Source organism: Nerophis ophidion, linkage group LG03 (assembly GCF_033978795.1).
Source record: "Nerophis ophidion isolate RoL-2023_Sa linkage group LG03, RoL_Noph_v1.0, whole genome shotgun sequence".
Lineage (NCBI taxonomy): Eukaryota > Metazoa > Chordata > Actinopteri > Syngnathiformes > Syngnathidae > Nerophis > Nerophis ophidion.
In genome coordinates, this window is record NC_084613.1 from 35,470,555 (window position 1) to 35,486,264 (window position 15,710).

The 15,710-nt window shown below is 41.0% G+C and overlaps 1 protein-coding gene across 7 annotated transcripts in view; it reads right to left on the reverse strand.

Moving 5' to 3' along the window:
- LOC133549533 (uncharacterized) overlaps window positions 1-15,710 on the reverse strand; it is a 115,737-nt gene that overhangs the window by 63,436 nt on the left and 36,591 nt on the right. For 5 of the 7 annotated variants that reach the window (XM_061895033.1, XM_061895032.1, XM_061895031.1 and 2 more), the window contains 29 exons: window positions 6,971-7,141; window positions 6,850-6,894; window positions 6,618-6,770; window positions 5,966-6,136; window positions 5,838-5,885; window positions 5,606-5,758; window positions 5,329-5,499; window positions 5,206-5,250; window positions 4,974-5,126; window positions 4,324-4,494; window positions 4,198-4,245; window positions 3,963-4,115; window positions 3,687-3,857; window positions 3,564-3,608; window positions 3,332-3,484; window positions 3,055-3,225; window positions 2,931-2,978; window positions 2,699-2,851; window positions 2,422-2,592; window positions 2,300-2,344; window positions 2,062-2,214; window positions 1,785-1,955; window positions 1,659-1,706; window positions 1,427-1,579; window positions 1,152-1,322; window positions 1,029-1,073; window positions 791-943; window positions 144-314; window positions 22-66 (listed from right to left, as the gene is read on the reverse strand). In XM_061895033.1, coding sequence (XP_061751017.1) covers window positions 22-66; window positions 144-314; window positions 791-943; window positions 1,029-1,073; window positions 1,152-1,322; window positions 1,427-1,579; window positions 1,659-1,706; window positions 1,785-1,955; window positions 2,062-2,214; window positions 2,300-2,344; window positions 2,422-2,592; window positions 2,699-2,851; window positions 2,931-2,978; window positions 3,055-3,225; window positions 3,332-3,484; window positions 3,564-3,608; window positions 3,687-3,857; window positions 3,963-4,115; window positions 4,198-4,245; window positions 4,324-4,494; window positions 4,974-5,126; window positions 5,206-5,250; window positions 5,329-5,499; window positions 5,606-5,758; window positions 5,838-5,885; window positions 5,966-6,136; window positions 6,618-6,770; window positions 6,850-6,894; window positions 6,971-7,141 — 3,549 coding nt within the window. The remainder of the gene's footprint in view (window positions 1-21; window positions 67-143; window positions 315-790; window positions 944-1,028; window positions 1,074-1,151; window positions 1,323-1,426; window positions 1,580-1,658; window positions 1,707-1,784; window positions 1,956-2,061; window positions 2,215-2,299; window positions 2,345-2,421; window positions 2,593-2,698; window positions 2,852-2,930; window positions 2,979-3,054; window positions 3,226-3,331; window positions 3,485-3,563; window positions 3,609-3,686; window positions 3,858-3,962; window positions 4,116-4,197; window positions 4,246-4,323; window positions 4,495-4,973; window positions 5,127-5,205; window positions 5,251-5,328; window positions 5,500-5,605; window positions 5,759-5,837; window positions 5,886-5,965; window positions 6,137-6,617; window positions 6,771-6,849; window positions 6,895-6,970; window positions 7,142-15,710) is intronic. The other 2 variants (XM_061895035.1, XM_061895036.1) reach the window with 2 other exon arrangements.

Here is a 15,710-nt window from a genome sequence, read left to right on the forward strand (position 1 = left end):
AACACTGTTTGTGGATCTTACGTGTTGTTGTTGTAGAAGGTGTTGTAACAGGACAAAATGTCAAATCTGTAAAAAAACAGAGATTAAATATTTGTAATTAACATAACTGTGTGTTTTGGTACCATTGGATGTAAACTGCTTACTGTATTGATCAATAGATTGACAATATTGTCCATCAAAAGGAATGCTGTTGATGCATCCACATGTGTCATTTGTGATGTTGTCACATGATCCAAACTGGAAACACCGGTCACATGACCAACGATGCTGATCCTCACATCTGCACTGAAAACCATCACTGCTTGGACTGCAAACTGTGTATAGAAACAAAGACCCATTTTTTGTGTACATTTTGTAACATTTTTGCAGATATGTTTGCAAAATTGATTGATTAAAAAACATCTCTCAGAGGCTCCTAAACACATCATCAGGGATTTAACCAGGGGTCCTCAGGTGTTTGGGTCTTTTGACATCAGACCCTTTGGCCACTGTAATCTACTTAAGGTTGATCAGACCCTGGAATGTGTTCAGGTGGTATTTTGTACAAATGGGCATCCACTTCGCCTTCCAATCGAGCATGTGGAAGTCAATTATACTCATTGACATTCATACACCAGTGGGAGTGCCACGGAGAGTAAGGTGGGTGAAGTGTTTTGCCCAAGGACACAACGGCAGTGACAAGCATGGCGGAAGCTGGATTTGTACTAGTAACCCTCAAGTTGAACGTCCACTCTAACATTTGAGCAATGCCGCTCCATTGACTAATTGAAAAATACTAATTTGAAATTACCTGTAGTTATGTTGATGTCAGAGATTTTTGAGTAATTGTTGATGCTGAGGGGGTAACTGTTGTTACCCAGAATGTCCTTTAGCAGTTGTATCACACTCATATCTGTGGTGTTCAGCTCAACAGTGATGATGGATTCATAAACAAATGGAGGATCTGTAGAGACGTTAAAAAGAAACAGGCATAAAAGAACACAACCCCCATCAGTACTTTTAGATACAACACTGTTTGTGAATCTTACGTGTTGTTGTTGTAGAAGGTGTTGTAACAGGACAAGATGTCAAATCTGTAAAAAAAACAGAGATTAAATATTTGTAATAAACATAACTGTGTGTGTTGGTACCATTGGATGTAAACTGCTTACTGTATTGATCAATAGATTGACAAAATTGTCCATCAAAAGGAATGCTGTTAATACATCCACATGTGTCATTTGTGATGTTGTCACATGATCCAAACTGGAAACACTGGTCACATGACCAACGATGCTCATCCTCACATCTGCACTGGAAACCATCACTGCTTGGACTGCAAACTGCGGATAAAAAAACCCTTTTTGTTCATTTTAGTTCACCCTTCCCAAATATATCATCAATATGCCAATAATCAATCAATAACATCCATGAATCTTTGACTTACCTGTAGTTATGTTGATGTCAGAGATTTCTGAGTAGTTGTTGATGCTGATGGGGTAACTGGTGTTTCCCAGAATGTCCTTTAGTAGTTGTATCACGCTCATATCTGTGGTGTTCAACCCAACAGAGATGATGGATTCATAAACAAATGGAGGATCTGTGGAGATGTTAAAAAGAAAAAAAACTGTAAATTGTTTGCTATTGTCGTTTTTGACTGATTTATGTGTACATCTTACGTGTTGTTGTTGTGGTAGAAGGCGTTGTAACCGGACAATATGTCAAATCTGTAAGAAAGACGGAGGTCAAACATTTTTAATAAACAAAACTGTGTGTGTTGGTATCATTGGATGGAAACTGCTTACTGTATTGATCAATAGATTGACAATATTGTCCATCAAAAGGAATGCTGTTGATGCATCCACATGTGTCATTTGTGATGTTGTCACAAGATCCATACTGGAAACATTGGTCACATGACCAACGATGCTGATCCTCACATTGGCACTGGAAACCATCACTGCTTGGACTGCAAACTGGGGCCAGAACAAATACCTTTTAGTTCATCTTAGTTCACCCTCCGCAGACATATCATCACAATGCCAAAAATCAACCAATAACATTCAGTAATATTTGACTTACCTGTAGTTATGTTAATGTCAGAAATTTCTGAGTAGTTGTTGATGCTGATGGGGTAACTATTGTAACCCAGAATGTCCTTTAGTAGTAGTATCACACTCATATCTGTGGTGTTCAGCTCAACAGTGATGATGGATTCATAAACAAATGGAGGATCTGTAGAGACGTTAAAAAGAAACAGCCATAAAAGAACACAACCTCCATCAGTACTTTTAGATACAACACTGTTTGCGAATCTTACGTGTTGTTGTTGTAGAAGGTGTTGTAACAGGACAAAATGTCAAATCTGTAAAAAAACAGGGATTAAATATTTGTAATAAACATAACTGTGTGTTTTGGTACCATTGGATGTAAACTGCTTACTGTATTGATCAATAGATTGACAATATTGTCCATCAAAAGGAATGCTGTTAATACATCCACATGTGTCATTTGTGATGTTGTCACATGATCCATACTGGAAACACTGGTCACATGACCAACGATGCTCATCCTCACATCTGCACTGGAAACCATCACTGCTTGGACTGCAAACTGGGGCCAGAACAGATACCTTTTAGTTCATCTTAGTTCAGCCTCTGCAGACATATCATCAATATGCCAATAATCAATCAATAATATCCATTAATCTTTGACTTACCTGTAGTCATGTTGATGTCAGAGATTTCTGAGTAGTTGTTGATGCTGATGGGGTAACTGGTGTTTCCCAGAATGTCCTTTAGGAGTTGTATCACACTCATATTTGTGGTGTTCAACTCAACAGAGATGATGGATTCATAAACAAATGGAGGATCTGTGGAGATGTTAAAAAGAAACAAAACAGTAAATTGTTTGATATTCTCCTTTTTGACTGATTTTTGTGTAAATCGTACGTGTTGTTGTTGTAGTAGAAGGTGTTGTAAACGGACAATATGTCAAATCTGTAAGAAAGACAGAGGTCAAACATTTTTAACAAACAAAACTGTGTGTTGGTATCATTGGATGGAAACTGCTTACTGTATTGATCAATAGATTGACAATATTGTCCATCAAAAGGAATGCTGTTGATGCATCCACATGTGTCATTTGTGATGTTGTCACATGATCCATACTGGAAACATTGGTCACATGACCAACGATTCTGATCCTCACATCTGCACTGGAAACCATCACTGCTTGGACTGCAAACTGAGGCCAGAACAAATACCTTTTAGTTCATCTTAGCTCACCATCCGCAGACATATCATCACGATGCCAATAATCAACCAATAACATTCATTAATATTTGACTTACCTGTAGTTATGTTAATGTCAGAAATTTCGGAGTAGTTGTTGATGCTGATGGGGTAACTAGTGTTCCTCAGAATGTCCTTTAGGAGTTGTATCACACTCATATCTGTGGTGTTCAGCTCAACAGAGATAATGGATTCATAAACAAATGGAGGATCTGTGAAGACGTTAAAAAGAAACAAAACAGTACATTTTTTGATATTCTCCTTTTTGACTTATAGTTGTATGAATATTACCTGTTGTTGTGGTAGAAGGTGTTGTAAACGGACAATATGTCAAATCTGTAAGTGAGACAGAGTTTAAATATTTCTAATAAACAAAACTGTGTGTGTTGGTATCATTGGAAGGAAACTGCTTACTGTATTGATCAATAGATTGACAATATTGTCCATCAGAGGGAATGCTATTGATGCATCCACATGTGTCATTTGTGATGTTGTCACATGATCCAAACTGGAAACACTGGTCACATGACCAACGATGCTGATCACCACATCTGCACTGGAAACCATCACTGCTTGGACTGCAAACTGCGGATAAAAAAAACCCTTTTTGTCCATTTTAGTTCACCCTTCCCAAATATATTATCAATATGCCAGTAATCAATCAATAATATTTATGAATCTTTGACTTACCTGTAGTTATGTTGATGTCAGAGATGTCTGAGTAGTTGTTGATGCTGATGGGGTAACTGGTGTTTCTCAGAATGTCCTTTAGGAGTTGTATCACACTCATATCTGTGGTGTTTAGCTCAACAGAGATGATGGATTCATAAACAAATGGAGGATCTGTGGAGATGTTTAAAAGATGCAACCATATAAGAACACAACTCCAATAACTACTTTCAGATTAAAACAGTACGAATCTTACATGTTGTTGTTGTAGTAGAAGGTGTTGTAACAGGACAAGATGTAAAATCTGTAACAAAGACAAGTTATATATTTATTTCACAAACAAAACTGCGTGTGTTGGTTCCATTGGAAGGAAACTGCTTACTGTATTGATTATTGGATTGACAATATTGTCCATCAAAGGGAATATTGTTGATACATCCACATGTGTCATTTGTGATGTTGTCACATGATCCATACTGGAAACACTGGTCACATGACCAACGATGCTGATCCTTACATCTGCACTGGAAACCATCATTGCTTGGACTGCAAACTAGGGATAAAAAAATAGACCTATTTATTGATTTGTCTACATGTTGGAACATAATGGAAATATTGACATGTTTGCAAAATTCATTGACAACAAACATCTCTCAGAGCCTCCTAAACACATCATCAGATATGTAACCTGGGGTCCTCAGGTGGTTTGGGTCCCTTGACATCAGACCCTTTGCCCAGTGCGATCTAGCTAAGGTTGATCAGAATGTGTTAAGGTAGTATTTTCTACAAATGGCCATCCAATTATCCTTCTGGCCGAGCTTGTGGAAGTCAATGATACTCATTCACATTCATACACCAGTGTGAGAGGCACTGAGAGTAAGGCGGGTGAAGTGTCCTGCCCAAGGACACAACGGCAGTGACTAGCATGGCAGAAGCTGGATTTGTACCAGAAACCCTCAATTTGGAAGTCCACTCTAACATATGAGCAAAGCTGCTCCATGGCCTAATTAATACAGACTCATTTGAAATTACCTGTAGTTATGTTGATGTCAGAGATTTCTGAGTAGTTGTTGATGCTGATTGGGTAACTGGTGTTTCTTAAAATGTCCTTTAGTAGTTGTATCACACTCATATCTGTGGTGTTCAACCCAACAGAGATGATGGATTCATAAACAAATGGAGGATCTATAGAGACGTTTAAAAGAAGCAAAACAGTAAATTGCTTGGTATTCTGCTTTTTGACTAATAATTGTATCAATATTACATGTTGTTGTGGTAGAAGGCGTTGTAACAGGACAATATGTCAAATCTGTAAGAAAAACAGCGGTTAAATATTTTGAATAAACATAACAGGGTGTTTTGGTATCATTGGATGGAAACTGCTTACTGTATTGATCAATAGATTGACAATATTGTCCATCAAAAGGAATGCTGTTGATGCATCCACATGTGTCATTTGCTATGTTGTCACATGATCCATACTGGAAACATTGTTCACATGACCAACGATGCTGAACCTCACATCTGCACTGGAAACCATCATTGCTTGGACTGCAAACTGCATATAAAAACAAAAGCTTTTTGTCCATTTTAGTTGACCCTTCGCAGACATATCATTAATATGCCAATAATCCACCAATAATATGTATTTATCTTTGATTTACCTGTGGTTATGTTAATGTCAGAGATTTCTGAGTAGTTGTTGATGCTGATGGGGTAACTGGTGTTTCCAAGGATGTCCTTTAGTAGTTGTATCACACTCATATCTGTGGTGTTCAACTCAACAGAGATGATGGATTCATAAACCAATGGAGGATCTGTGAAGACGTTAAAAAGAAGCAAAATAGTACTTTGTTTGATATTCTCCTTTTTGACAGATTGTTGTATGAATCGTACATGTTGTTTTTGTAGTAGAAGGTGTTGTAACAGGACAAGATGTCAAATCTGTAAGAAAGACAAAGATTAAATATTTATTTAATAAACATAACTGTGTGTGTTGGTATCATCAGATGGAAACTGCTTACTGTATTGATCAATAGATTGACAATATTGTCCATCAAAAGGAATGCTGTTAATGCATCCACACGTGTCATTTGTGATGTTGTTACATGATCCATACTGGAAACACTGGTCACATGACCAACGATGTTGATCCTCACATCTGCACTGGAAATAGTCACTGCTTGGACTGCAAACTGGGGATAAAAACAAAGACCCATTTGTTGATGTGTGTACATAATGGAACATTTTTACAGATATTGACATGTTTTCAAAATTGATTGATTAAAACACATCTCTCTGAGGCTCCTGAACACATCATCAGATATGTAACCTGGGGTCCTCAGGTGGTTTGGGTCCCTTGACATCAGACCCTTTGCCCAGTGCGATCTAGCTAAGGTTGATCAGAATGTGTTAAGGTAGTATTTTCTACAAATGGCCATCCAATTATCCTTCTGACCGAGCTTGTGGAAGTCAATGATACTCATTCACATTCATACACCAGTGTGAGTGCCACTAAGAGTAATGTGGGTGAGTTGTCTTGCCCAAGGACACAATGGCTGTGACTAGCATGGCGGAAGCTTGATTTGTACCAGGAACCCTGAAGTTGGACGTACACACTAACACATGAGCAACGCCGCTCCATGGAATAATTGATACAGACTCATTTTAAATTACCTGTAGTTATGTTGATGTCAGAGATTTCTGAATAGTCGTTGATGTTGATGGGGTAACTGGTGTTTCTCAGAATGTCCTTTAGTAGTTGTATCACACTCATATCTGTGGTGTTTAGCTCAATAGAGATGATGGATTCATAAACAAATGGAGGATCTGTAGAGACATTACAAAGAAACAAAACAGTAAATTGTTTGATATACTTCTTTTTGACTGAATATTGTATGAATCTTACATGTTGTTGTAGCAGAAGGTGTTGTAACAGGACAAGATGTAAAATCTGTAAGAAAGACAGGTTAAATATTTTCAATAAACATAACAGGGTGTGTTGCTATCATTGGATGTAAACTGCTTACTGTATTGATCAACAGATTGACAATATTGTCCATCAAAAGGAATGCTGTTGATGCATCCACACGTGTCATATGTGACGTTGTCACATGATCCATACTGGAAACACCGGTCACATGACCAACGATGCAGATCCTCACATCTGCACTGGAAACCACCACTGCTTGGACTGCAGACTAAAAATAATAACACACATTTTAAGATTACTTATGTGAAATACTTGGGGCCTGATTTGCTAAGATCCCGATACCACACACTAAACAGTCAGTGCCATCCATAAAATATAGTGTGTAAACCGTAAACAAAAATGTTCACTTAACTTAACTCAGTCAGGACATCTTGTTGCTTTGACTAAATTAAGTTGAGTCAACTTGTAGTGTTAAGTATAATACACTTCAAATCATGAGTTGACATTCAGTCTGATGTAAGATTAACTTAAAAGAATGTTAAAATAACTTTGAAATAAGTTGGTTCAATATATTTAACAGGTTTGTACAACTGTAAGTCAAATAATCTCAACGTGGTAAATGATCTGTGTTTACACAGCACATCACTGTACCTGAGCCTGTCTATCTGTATACATACAGTATATACATAATCACTTTCACACACAGACACACACAGACACACACACACACAAACCCTCACACGCACACACACACACACACACACACACACACACACAAACCCTCACACACACACACTCACAAACCCTCACACACACACACACGCACAAGCACACACGTACACACGCACACACACACACGCACACACACACACACACACACACACACACACACACACACACACACACAGCACTAATCACAAGATATCAGGAGCAGGGAACCTCAACATGAGTTTGAGCAAGCAGGTAAGCAGGTATCAAACCGGTAACTCTCCGTTTAAAGACTACTTTTTTCTATAAGACAGCCATTCTGCGCACAAAGCCATGGCACCCATCTGGAGACAGTTGATGCTACTCATAATTTTTTCTGTATCATGTAATTGCCACCGCTAAACATTACTTAAGACATTTTAAAAAAAGATGTCGGTTGAACTTTTTTTAATCACATTTTCAAGATTCAACATGGGACGTCACAATGCTGGCGCATGAGTGTTGGTTGAAAGGCCCAACTTGATTTACTTTCTGAAGTTAACTCAAGGTTCAAGGTTCAAGTTTATTTGTCACATGCAGACTACACCACAATGAAATGCTTTTTTCCATGCTCTTCAGATATTGTGTACAATGGGATCCAAACATTAGTTGCAGAATCAAATACACTAAATACAAAAAAAAAAATCTTAGATAGAATAGCTCGGATGTACATTAATTACAAGACAATTAAGTTGCACAATAAGTCACAGTAGTTAAGGTAGAAGTATCAGTACAAGTAGAAGTACAGTAGTCGAATACAGTACCAGTGCAATATCAAATAGTGTAACAGTATGTACAGTATAGGACGCAACAAATATGAAGGTGTCTACAGTTCTTTGGCAGTTGAGTAGTGACAGTAGTATGAACAAAGGTAATGGAACAGTATGACTTCTTTATACTCTTGTTTTTACATTATTTTTACATTATTTACAATCATTGAATGAAGTGTATTGTAGTCCGGTAATTACAGTGGTAAGTAAAGTGTTTTTACCATATTTTTTACTTTATTTACAGTCATTGAATGAAGAGTATTGTGCGGTGAGTAAAGTGATTCTTGTGCGTGCGGTTTTGTGGAATTGTGATGAGTGTTAATCAGCGGAGCAGTTGAGCAGTCTGATGGCTTGGGGATAGAAGCTCCTCCTGAGTCTCTCCGTGTCGGCCTTGAAACCCCGGTAGCGCTTGCCTGACTGAAGCAGTGAGAAGAGGCAGTTGCTTGGGTGACCAGAGTCCCTCACAATCCATTTGGCATTGGATCTACACCGCCTGGTGTAGATGTTGCAGATGGTTGGGAGCACACCTCCGATGGTGTGCTCGGCTGATCTGGCCACTCCCTGCAGTCTGTTGCGGTCATGTGCGGTGCTATTCCCATGCCAGGAGGTGATGTTTCCAGTCATGACACTCTCTGTTGTGCATGAGTAGAAGTTTCTGAGGATCTTTTGGTTTAGCTTAAACTTCCTCAGTCTCCCGAGGAAGTACAGACGCTGTCGTGCCTTTTTCACCACTTTGTTTGTGTGTGTGGTCCAGGACAGGTCTTCTGATATTGTCACTCCAAGGTATTTGAAGTTGTTCACTCTCTCGACCGGCGTCCCGTCTATGCTAAGGGGAATGTAGTTCCTTGCCTCCCGTCTCCTAAAATCCACTATGATCTCCTTGGTCTTGCTGACGTTCAGGGCGAGGTGTTTCTCCTGACACCACAGTGCCAGGTTCTTCACTTCACTCAGGTAGGCCGTCTCATCGTTTCTGGAGATCAGGCCCACCACAGCTGACGACACAGCTGTGGTGTTTTTGGCCACACAGTCATGTGTGTAGAGTGAATAGATGAGGGGGCTCAGAACACAGAGCTGGGTGGCACCGGTGTTGAGTATAATGGGTGATGAGGTGCAGTTCCCTGCTCTCACCACTTGTTGTCTGTCTGTCAGGAAGTACAGGACCCACCGACAGAGGGTTGAGTTTAAGCCCAGGTCCTTGAGCTTGATGACAAGTTTGGATGGGAAAATGGTGTTGAATGCTGAACTGTAGTCTATGAACAGCATTCTCACATAGTTCCCCTCCCTTTTGTCCAGGTGTGTCGTGGCGGTATGCAATACGTGTGCGATTGCATCGTCAATTGACCTGTTTGGGCGGTATGCAAATTGCAGGGGGTCTATAGTGGGCGGAAGGGAGGAGCATATGTGGTCTTTGATTAGCTTCTCAAAGCACTTCATGGCAATGGGGATGAGGGCTACGGGGCAGTAGTCGTTGAGGCAGGCTGGGGCAGATTTCTTTCAAACAAGGACAATGGTGGATTTTTTCAGACAGGTGGGGATGACGGACTGTTCAAGGGACAGATTGAATATGTCTGTTGGTCAGCACAGACTTTTAGGACACAACCGGGGATGCCGTCTAGCCCTGTGGCTTTCCTGGTATTCACCCTCTTAAAGGTTCTCCTCACGTCATGTTCTGTTATTCTGAATGCTGAGTCACCATTGCCAGTGGCCATACCCTCTTTTAAGATGCCATTAAGGCTGCTGTTGTAATTTGCAGCCTCAAACCGTGCATAAAAGGTATTTAGCTCATTTGCCAGGGAGACTTCAGCATTCACCATGGGGGGGCTGCCTTTATAGTCTGTCATGGTTCTGATTCTTTGCCATACGGCTCTGGAGTCAGCCTGCTGAAATTGAAACTCCATTTTGTCCCTGTATCTTCCCTTTGCCTGCCACACCGCGCGCCTGGCGTCATAGCACGCTGCCTTGTACGCGTGTATGTCGCCGGTCGCGTGCCCTCTGCTGTAGGCTGAGGTGCGCGCATTCAAAGCCTCTCGGACCGATCTATCAACCCAGGGTTTCTGATTTGGAAAAACCCGTACTGTTTGCCAACAAAATCCAGCACAGTGTCTGTACATTCGTCAATGTTGTCTGTGCCCTCGCGGAACACGCTCGAGTCTGTACAATCTAGCGCATCCTGGAGCGCGCACTCTGAGTTCACAGACCAACGCTTGACTTCTCGCGTCACCATTGGTGCGCGCTTCAAAATTTGTTTATACACTGGTACGAGATAGATGGCTGAGTGATCTGATTTACCAAAGGCTGATAAAGACTGTGACCTATAGCCGTATTTGAATTGCGAGTAGCAGTGGTCGAAACTAACATCATCCATGCACTTCTGAATGTATGCGGACACAGACTCTGCATACTCCTCCACACAGTGCTAAATATTATAAACTTATCACTTTCCCCTGGCACTGTTCCCCTAGCATTCAAAAAAGCGGTTATTCATCCTCTCCTTAAAAGACCTAACCTCGATCCTGACCTCATGGTAAACTACTGACCGGTGTCTCACCTTCCCTTTATTTCAAAAATCTTCGAAAAATTTGTTGCGGAGCAGTTAAATGAACACTTAGCGTCTAACAATCTATGTGAAACCTTTCAATCCGGTTTCAGGGCAAATCACTCTACGGAGACAGCCCTCCCAAAAATGACTAATGATCTATTTCTAACGATGGATTCTGATGTGTCATCTATGTTGCTGCTCCTCGATCTTAGCGCTGCTTTCGATACCGTCGATCATAATATTTTATTAGAGCGTATCAAAACACGAATTGGTATGTCGGACCTAGCCCTGTCTTGGTTTAACTCTTATCTTACTGATAGGATGCAGTGTGTCTCCCATAACAATGTGACGTCGGACTACGTTAAGGTAACGTGTGGAGTTCCCCAGGGTTCGGTCCTTGGCCCTGCACTCTTCAGCATCTACATGCTGCCGCTGGGTGACATCATACGCAAATACGGTGTTAGCTTTCACTGTTATGCTGCTGACACCCAACTCTACATGCCCCTAAAGCTGACCAACACGCCGGATTGTAGTCAGCTGGAGGCGTGTCTTAATGAAATTAATCAATGGATGTCCGCTAACTTTTTGCAACTCAACGCCAAAAAAACGGAAATGTTGATTATCGGTCCTGCGAGACACTGACCTCTATTTAATAATACAACTTTAACATTTGGCAACCAAACAATTAAACAAGGCGACACGGTAAAGAATCTGGGTATTATCTTCGACCCAACTCTCCCCTTTGAGCCACACATTAAAAGCGTTACTAAAACGGCCTTCTTTCATCTCCGTAATATAGCTAAAATTCGCTCCATTCTGTCCACTAAAGACGCTGAGATCATTATCCATGCATTTGTTACGTCCCGCCTCGATTACTGCAACGTATTATTATTATTTTCGGGTCTCCCCATGTCTAGCATTAAAAGATTACAGTTGGTACAAAATGCGGCTGCTAGACTTTTGACAAGAACAAGAAAGTTTGATCATATTACGCCTGTACTGGCTCACCTGCACTGGCTTCCTGTGCACTTAAGATGTGACTTTAAGGTTTTACTACTTACGTATAAAATACTACATGGTCTAGCTCCATCCTATCTTGCCGATTGTATTGTAGCATATGTCCCGGCAAGAAATATGCGTTCATAGGACTCCGGCTTATTAGTGATTCCCAAAGCCCAAAAAAGGTCTGCGGGCTCCAGTACTCTGGAATGCCCTCCCGGTAACAGTTCGAGATGCCACCTCAGTAGAAGCATTTAAGTCTCACCTTAAAACTCATTTGTATACTCTAGCCTTTAAATAGACTCCCTTTTTAGACCACTGGATCTGCTGTTTCTTTTCTTTTTCTCCTATGTCCCACTCTCCCTTGTGGAGGGGGTCCGGTCCGATCCGGTGGCCATGTACTGCTTGCCTGTGTATCGGCTGGGGACATCTCTGCGCTGCTGATCCGCCTCTGCTTGGGATGGTTTCCTGCTGGCTCCGCTGGGAAAGGGACTCTCGCTGCTGTGTTGGATCCATTATGGATTGAACTTTCACAGTATCATGTTAGACCCGCTCGACATCCATTGCTTTCGTCCTCTCCTAGGTTCTCATAGTCATCATTGTCACCGATGTCCCACTGGGTGTGAGTTTTCCTTGCCCTTATGTGGGCCTACCGAGGATGTCGTAGTCGTTTGTGTTGTGGTTTGTGCAGCCCTTTGAGACACTAGTGATTTAGGGCTATATAAGTAAACATTTATTGATTGATTGATGATTATCGGTGGCGGCTGCCTTGAACATGTCCCAGTCTGTGGTTTCGAAGCAGTCTTGTAATGCTTCCATTGCTCCCTCTGGCCAGGTCCTCACCTGCTTCACTGTAGTTTGCTTCCTGATCAGCAGGGGCTTGTATGCAGGAATTAGCATCACAGATAGATGATTTGAGGAGCCTAGGTGGGGGCTTGGTAAAGCATTAAACGCGTGTTTGATAATGCTGAACACCATGTCCAATGTGCTTCCACCCCTGGTTGCAAAATTCACATATTTATGGAAATGAGGGAACACAGTTTTCATGTTTGCATGGTTAAAATCCCCTGCCACGATGAAAACTCCCTCTGGATGTGTAGATTGCAGTTAATTGATGGAGCAGTACAAAGCATTTAAAGCTTCTTTGGTGTTAGCACTGGGAGGAATGTACACTGCTGTGAAGATCATAGCACAGAATTCCCGGGGTAAATAAAATGGCCTGCATTTTATAGTTAATATTTGTACATCGCGAGAGCAGTGACATGAAACTATCGTCCAGTTGTTGCACCAGTTGTTATTGATGTATATACCAACACCACCTCCTCGGGATTTACAGCGAGAGTTCTGCTCCTGTCCGACCGAAACATAGTTAGCCCCTCGATGCTAACTTTCTCGTTCGGAACGGATGGTTTCAGCCACGTTTCTGTGAGAAATATGGCGCAGCAGTCTCTCATCTCGCGTCTTGCATATAAATCAAGCTTCAGGTAGTCCAGTTTGTTCTCCAGGGAGCGGACATTTGAAAGCAGGATGGAAGGAAGCAGCATTCTGTGAGGATTATTTTTTAGCTTTGTTGTTAGCCCCGCTCGGCATCCCCGCTTCTGCTTCCGATCACACCCCTTACGTCTCCTCTGTCTACAGTCCCCTATGGTACTAGGCTCCGCTGCTTCACAGGCCACTGGATGTAGCCGGCGTAGTATTCCGATGCCAGCGAGGAGGTCCAACGTATAGGCATATTTCAGTCCAATACGGCCCGATCTATCCATATTACGATATTACCACCACCATCCCTTGCACTAAGAGGCTTCTCAAAAAACTGGACGAGATCATCAGTTGGGCTTGTATGAAGATCAAACCATCCAAGTCACTAAGCATCTCAATTGTGAAGTGAGTGCTTTCAGACCTGAAATTCTTCATCAGATATGACCCAATCCCAACAGTTTCTGAGAAGTTTGTAAAGAGCTTTGACAGCTGGTATGACACAAGCCTGAAGAACAAAGACCAGGTGCAACAACTGCGTAAGGATACCAGCAGTGGCCTACAATCCATCAATAACACCCAACTGCCTGGAAAGGTAAAGGCCTGGGGGCTGCACTTCAGAATCCTACCCAGGATACAGTGGACCCTCGCAGTTTATGAGGTCCCAATCTCAATTGTGGAGAAGTTTGAAAGAGGAGTCACAGGCTAAATCAAAAAATGGCTCGGAGTTCCACGATGCCTTACCACCATAGGCCTCTATGGAGATGGCATCCTCAAGCTGCCCCTCACCAGTCTCACAGAAGAGTTCAAGTGTGCAAAAACAAGACTCCAGATGACACTGAATGAATCCAGAGACTTGGTACTGAGCAACAATGCACAGACCTCGGCAACAGAGTGCGAATTGAGACCAGCCAAAACAGTGGAAGAAGCAACAGCAGCCCTCGGACATGCTGACATTGTGGAGGAGGAGGCTTTGGGTTAGTGGACAAAAAGGGACAGTGTGGAGAGGAGGAAGATCAGCTGGAAGGACATGTGGGCCATGGAAGTGAGCCAGTCAAGCTTTGTCATCAGAGCTACATACGACAGGAAAGACCCCTGCTGGAACCCCAAGTAGCAAGCCAGGAGGTATGCAGTCAGCTTAGGCTTGACTCAGGGAAAAGGACACCCCTGCCATGAGAAGTCTGCTGCTCAACCCCAAGCAACTCATGATGAATTTGGATTGACACAAGCCACTCAGAAATATGTGCCAGCACAAAGGAACTTACAACTTATCCTGTGTTTAGTAAACTTAGTAACTACTAAGTGACATCAAATCTAATCATTTTTATTTATATGGCATCATTTAAAACTTCTTAATGGTTGATAGTACTGAATAGTAATAGAAATAATCTTTTAAGAGCCAGATACAACTAGACACAACCTTAAACCGGAACCAGCCGTGTCACTTTGAAATTATATACAAATAAACAAAAAGATTTCGTCCGTCTATCTATCTATCTATCTATCTATCTATCTATCTATCTATCTATCCATCTATCTATCTATCTATCTATCTATCTATCCATCTATCTATCTATCTATCTATTTATCTATCTATCCGTCTGTCTGTCTGTCTGTCTATCAATCTATCTATCTATCTATCTATCTATCTATCTATCTATCTATCTATCTATGTATCTATCTATCTATCTATCTATCTATCTATCTATCTATCTATCTATCTATCTGTATGTCTGTCTGTCTGTCTGTCTGTCTGTCTATCAGTCTATCTATCTATAGATAGGTAGATAGATAGATATATCTATCTATCTGTCTGTCTATCCATCTATCTATCTATCTATAGATAGGTAGATAGATATATCTATCTATCTATCTGTCTGTCTATCCATCTATCTATCTATCTATCTATCTATCTATCTATCTATCTATCTATCTGTCTGTCTGTCTGTCTGTCTATCAATCTATCTATCTATCTATCTATATATCTATCTATCTATCTATCTATCCATCTATCTATCTATCTATCTATCCATCTATCTATCTATCTATCTATCCATCTATCTATCCATCTATCTATCTATCTATCTATTTATCTATCTATCTATCTATCTATCAATCTGTCTATCTATCTATCTATCTATCTATCTATCTATCTATCTATCTATCTATCTATCTATCTATCTATCTATCCATCTCTCCTAAGGGGTTAAAAGTCAAAAGAGTAAAATGTGTTTTAAGAGATGATTAGACTTAAATGCAAAGATAGGAGGTGGCATTTAGCGCGACAAAGGGTAAAAGGTCTGAAG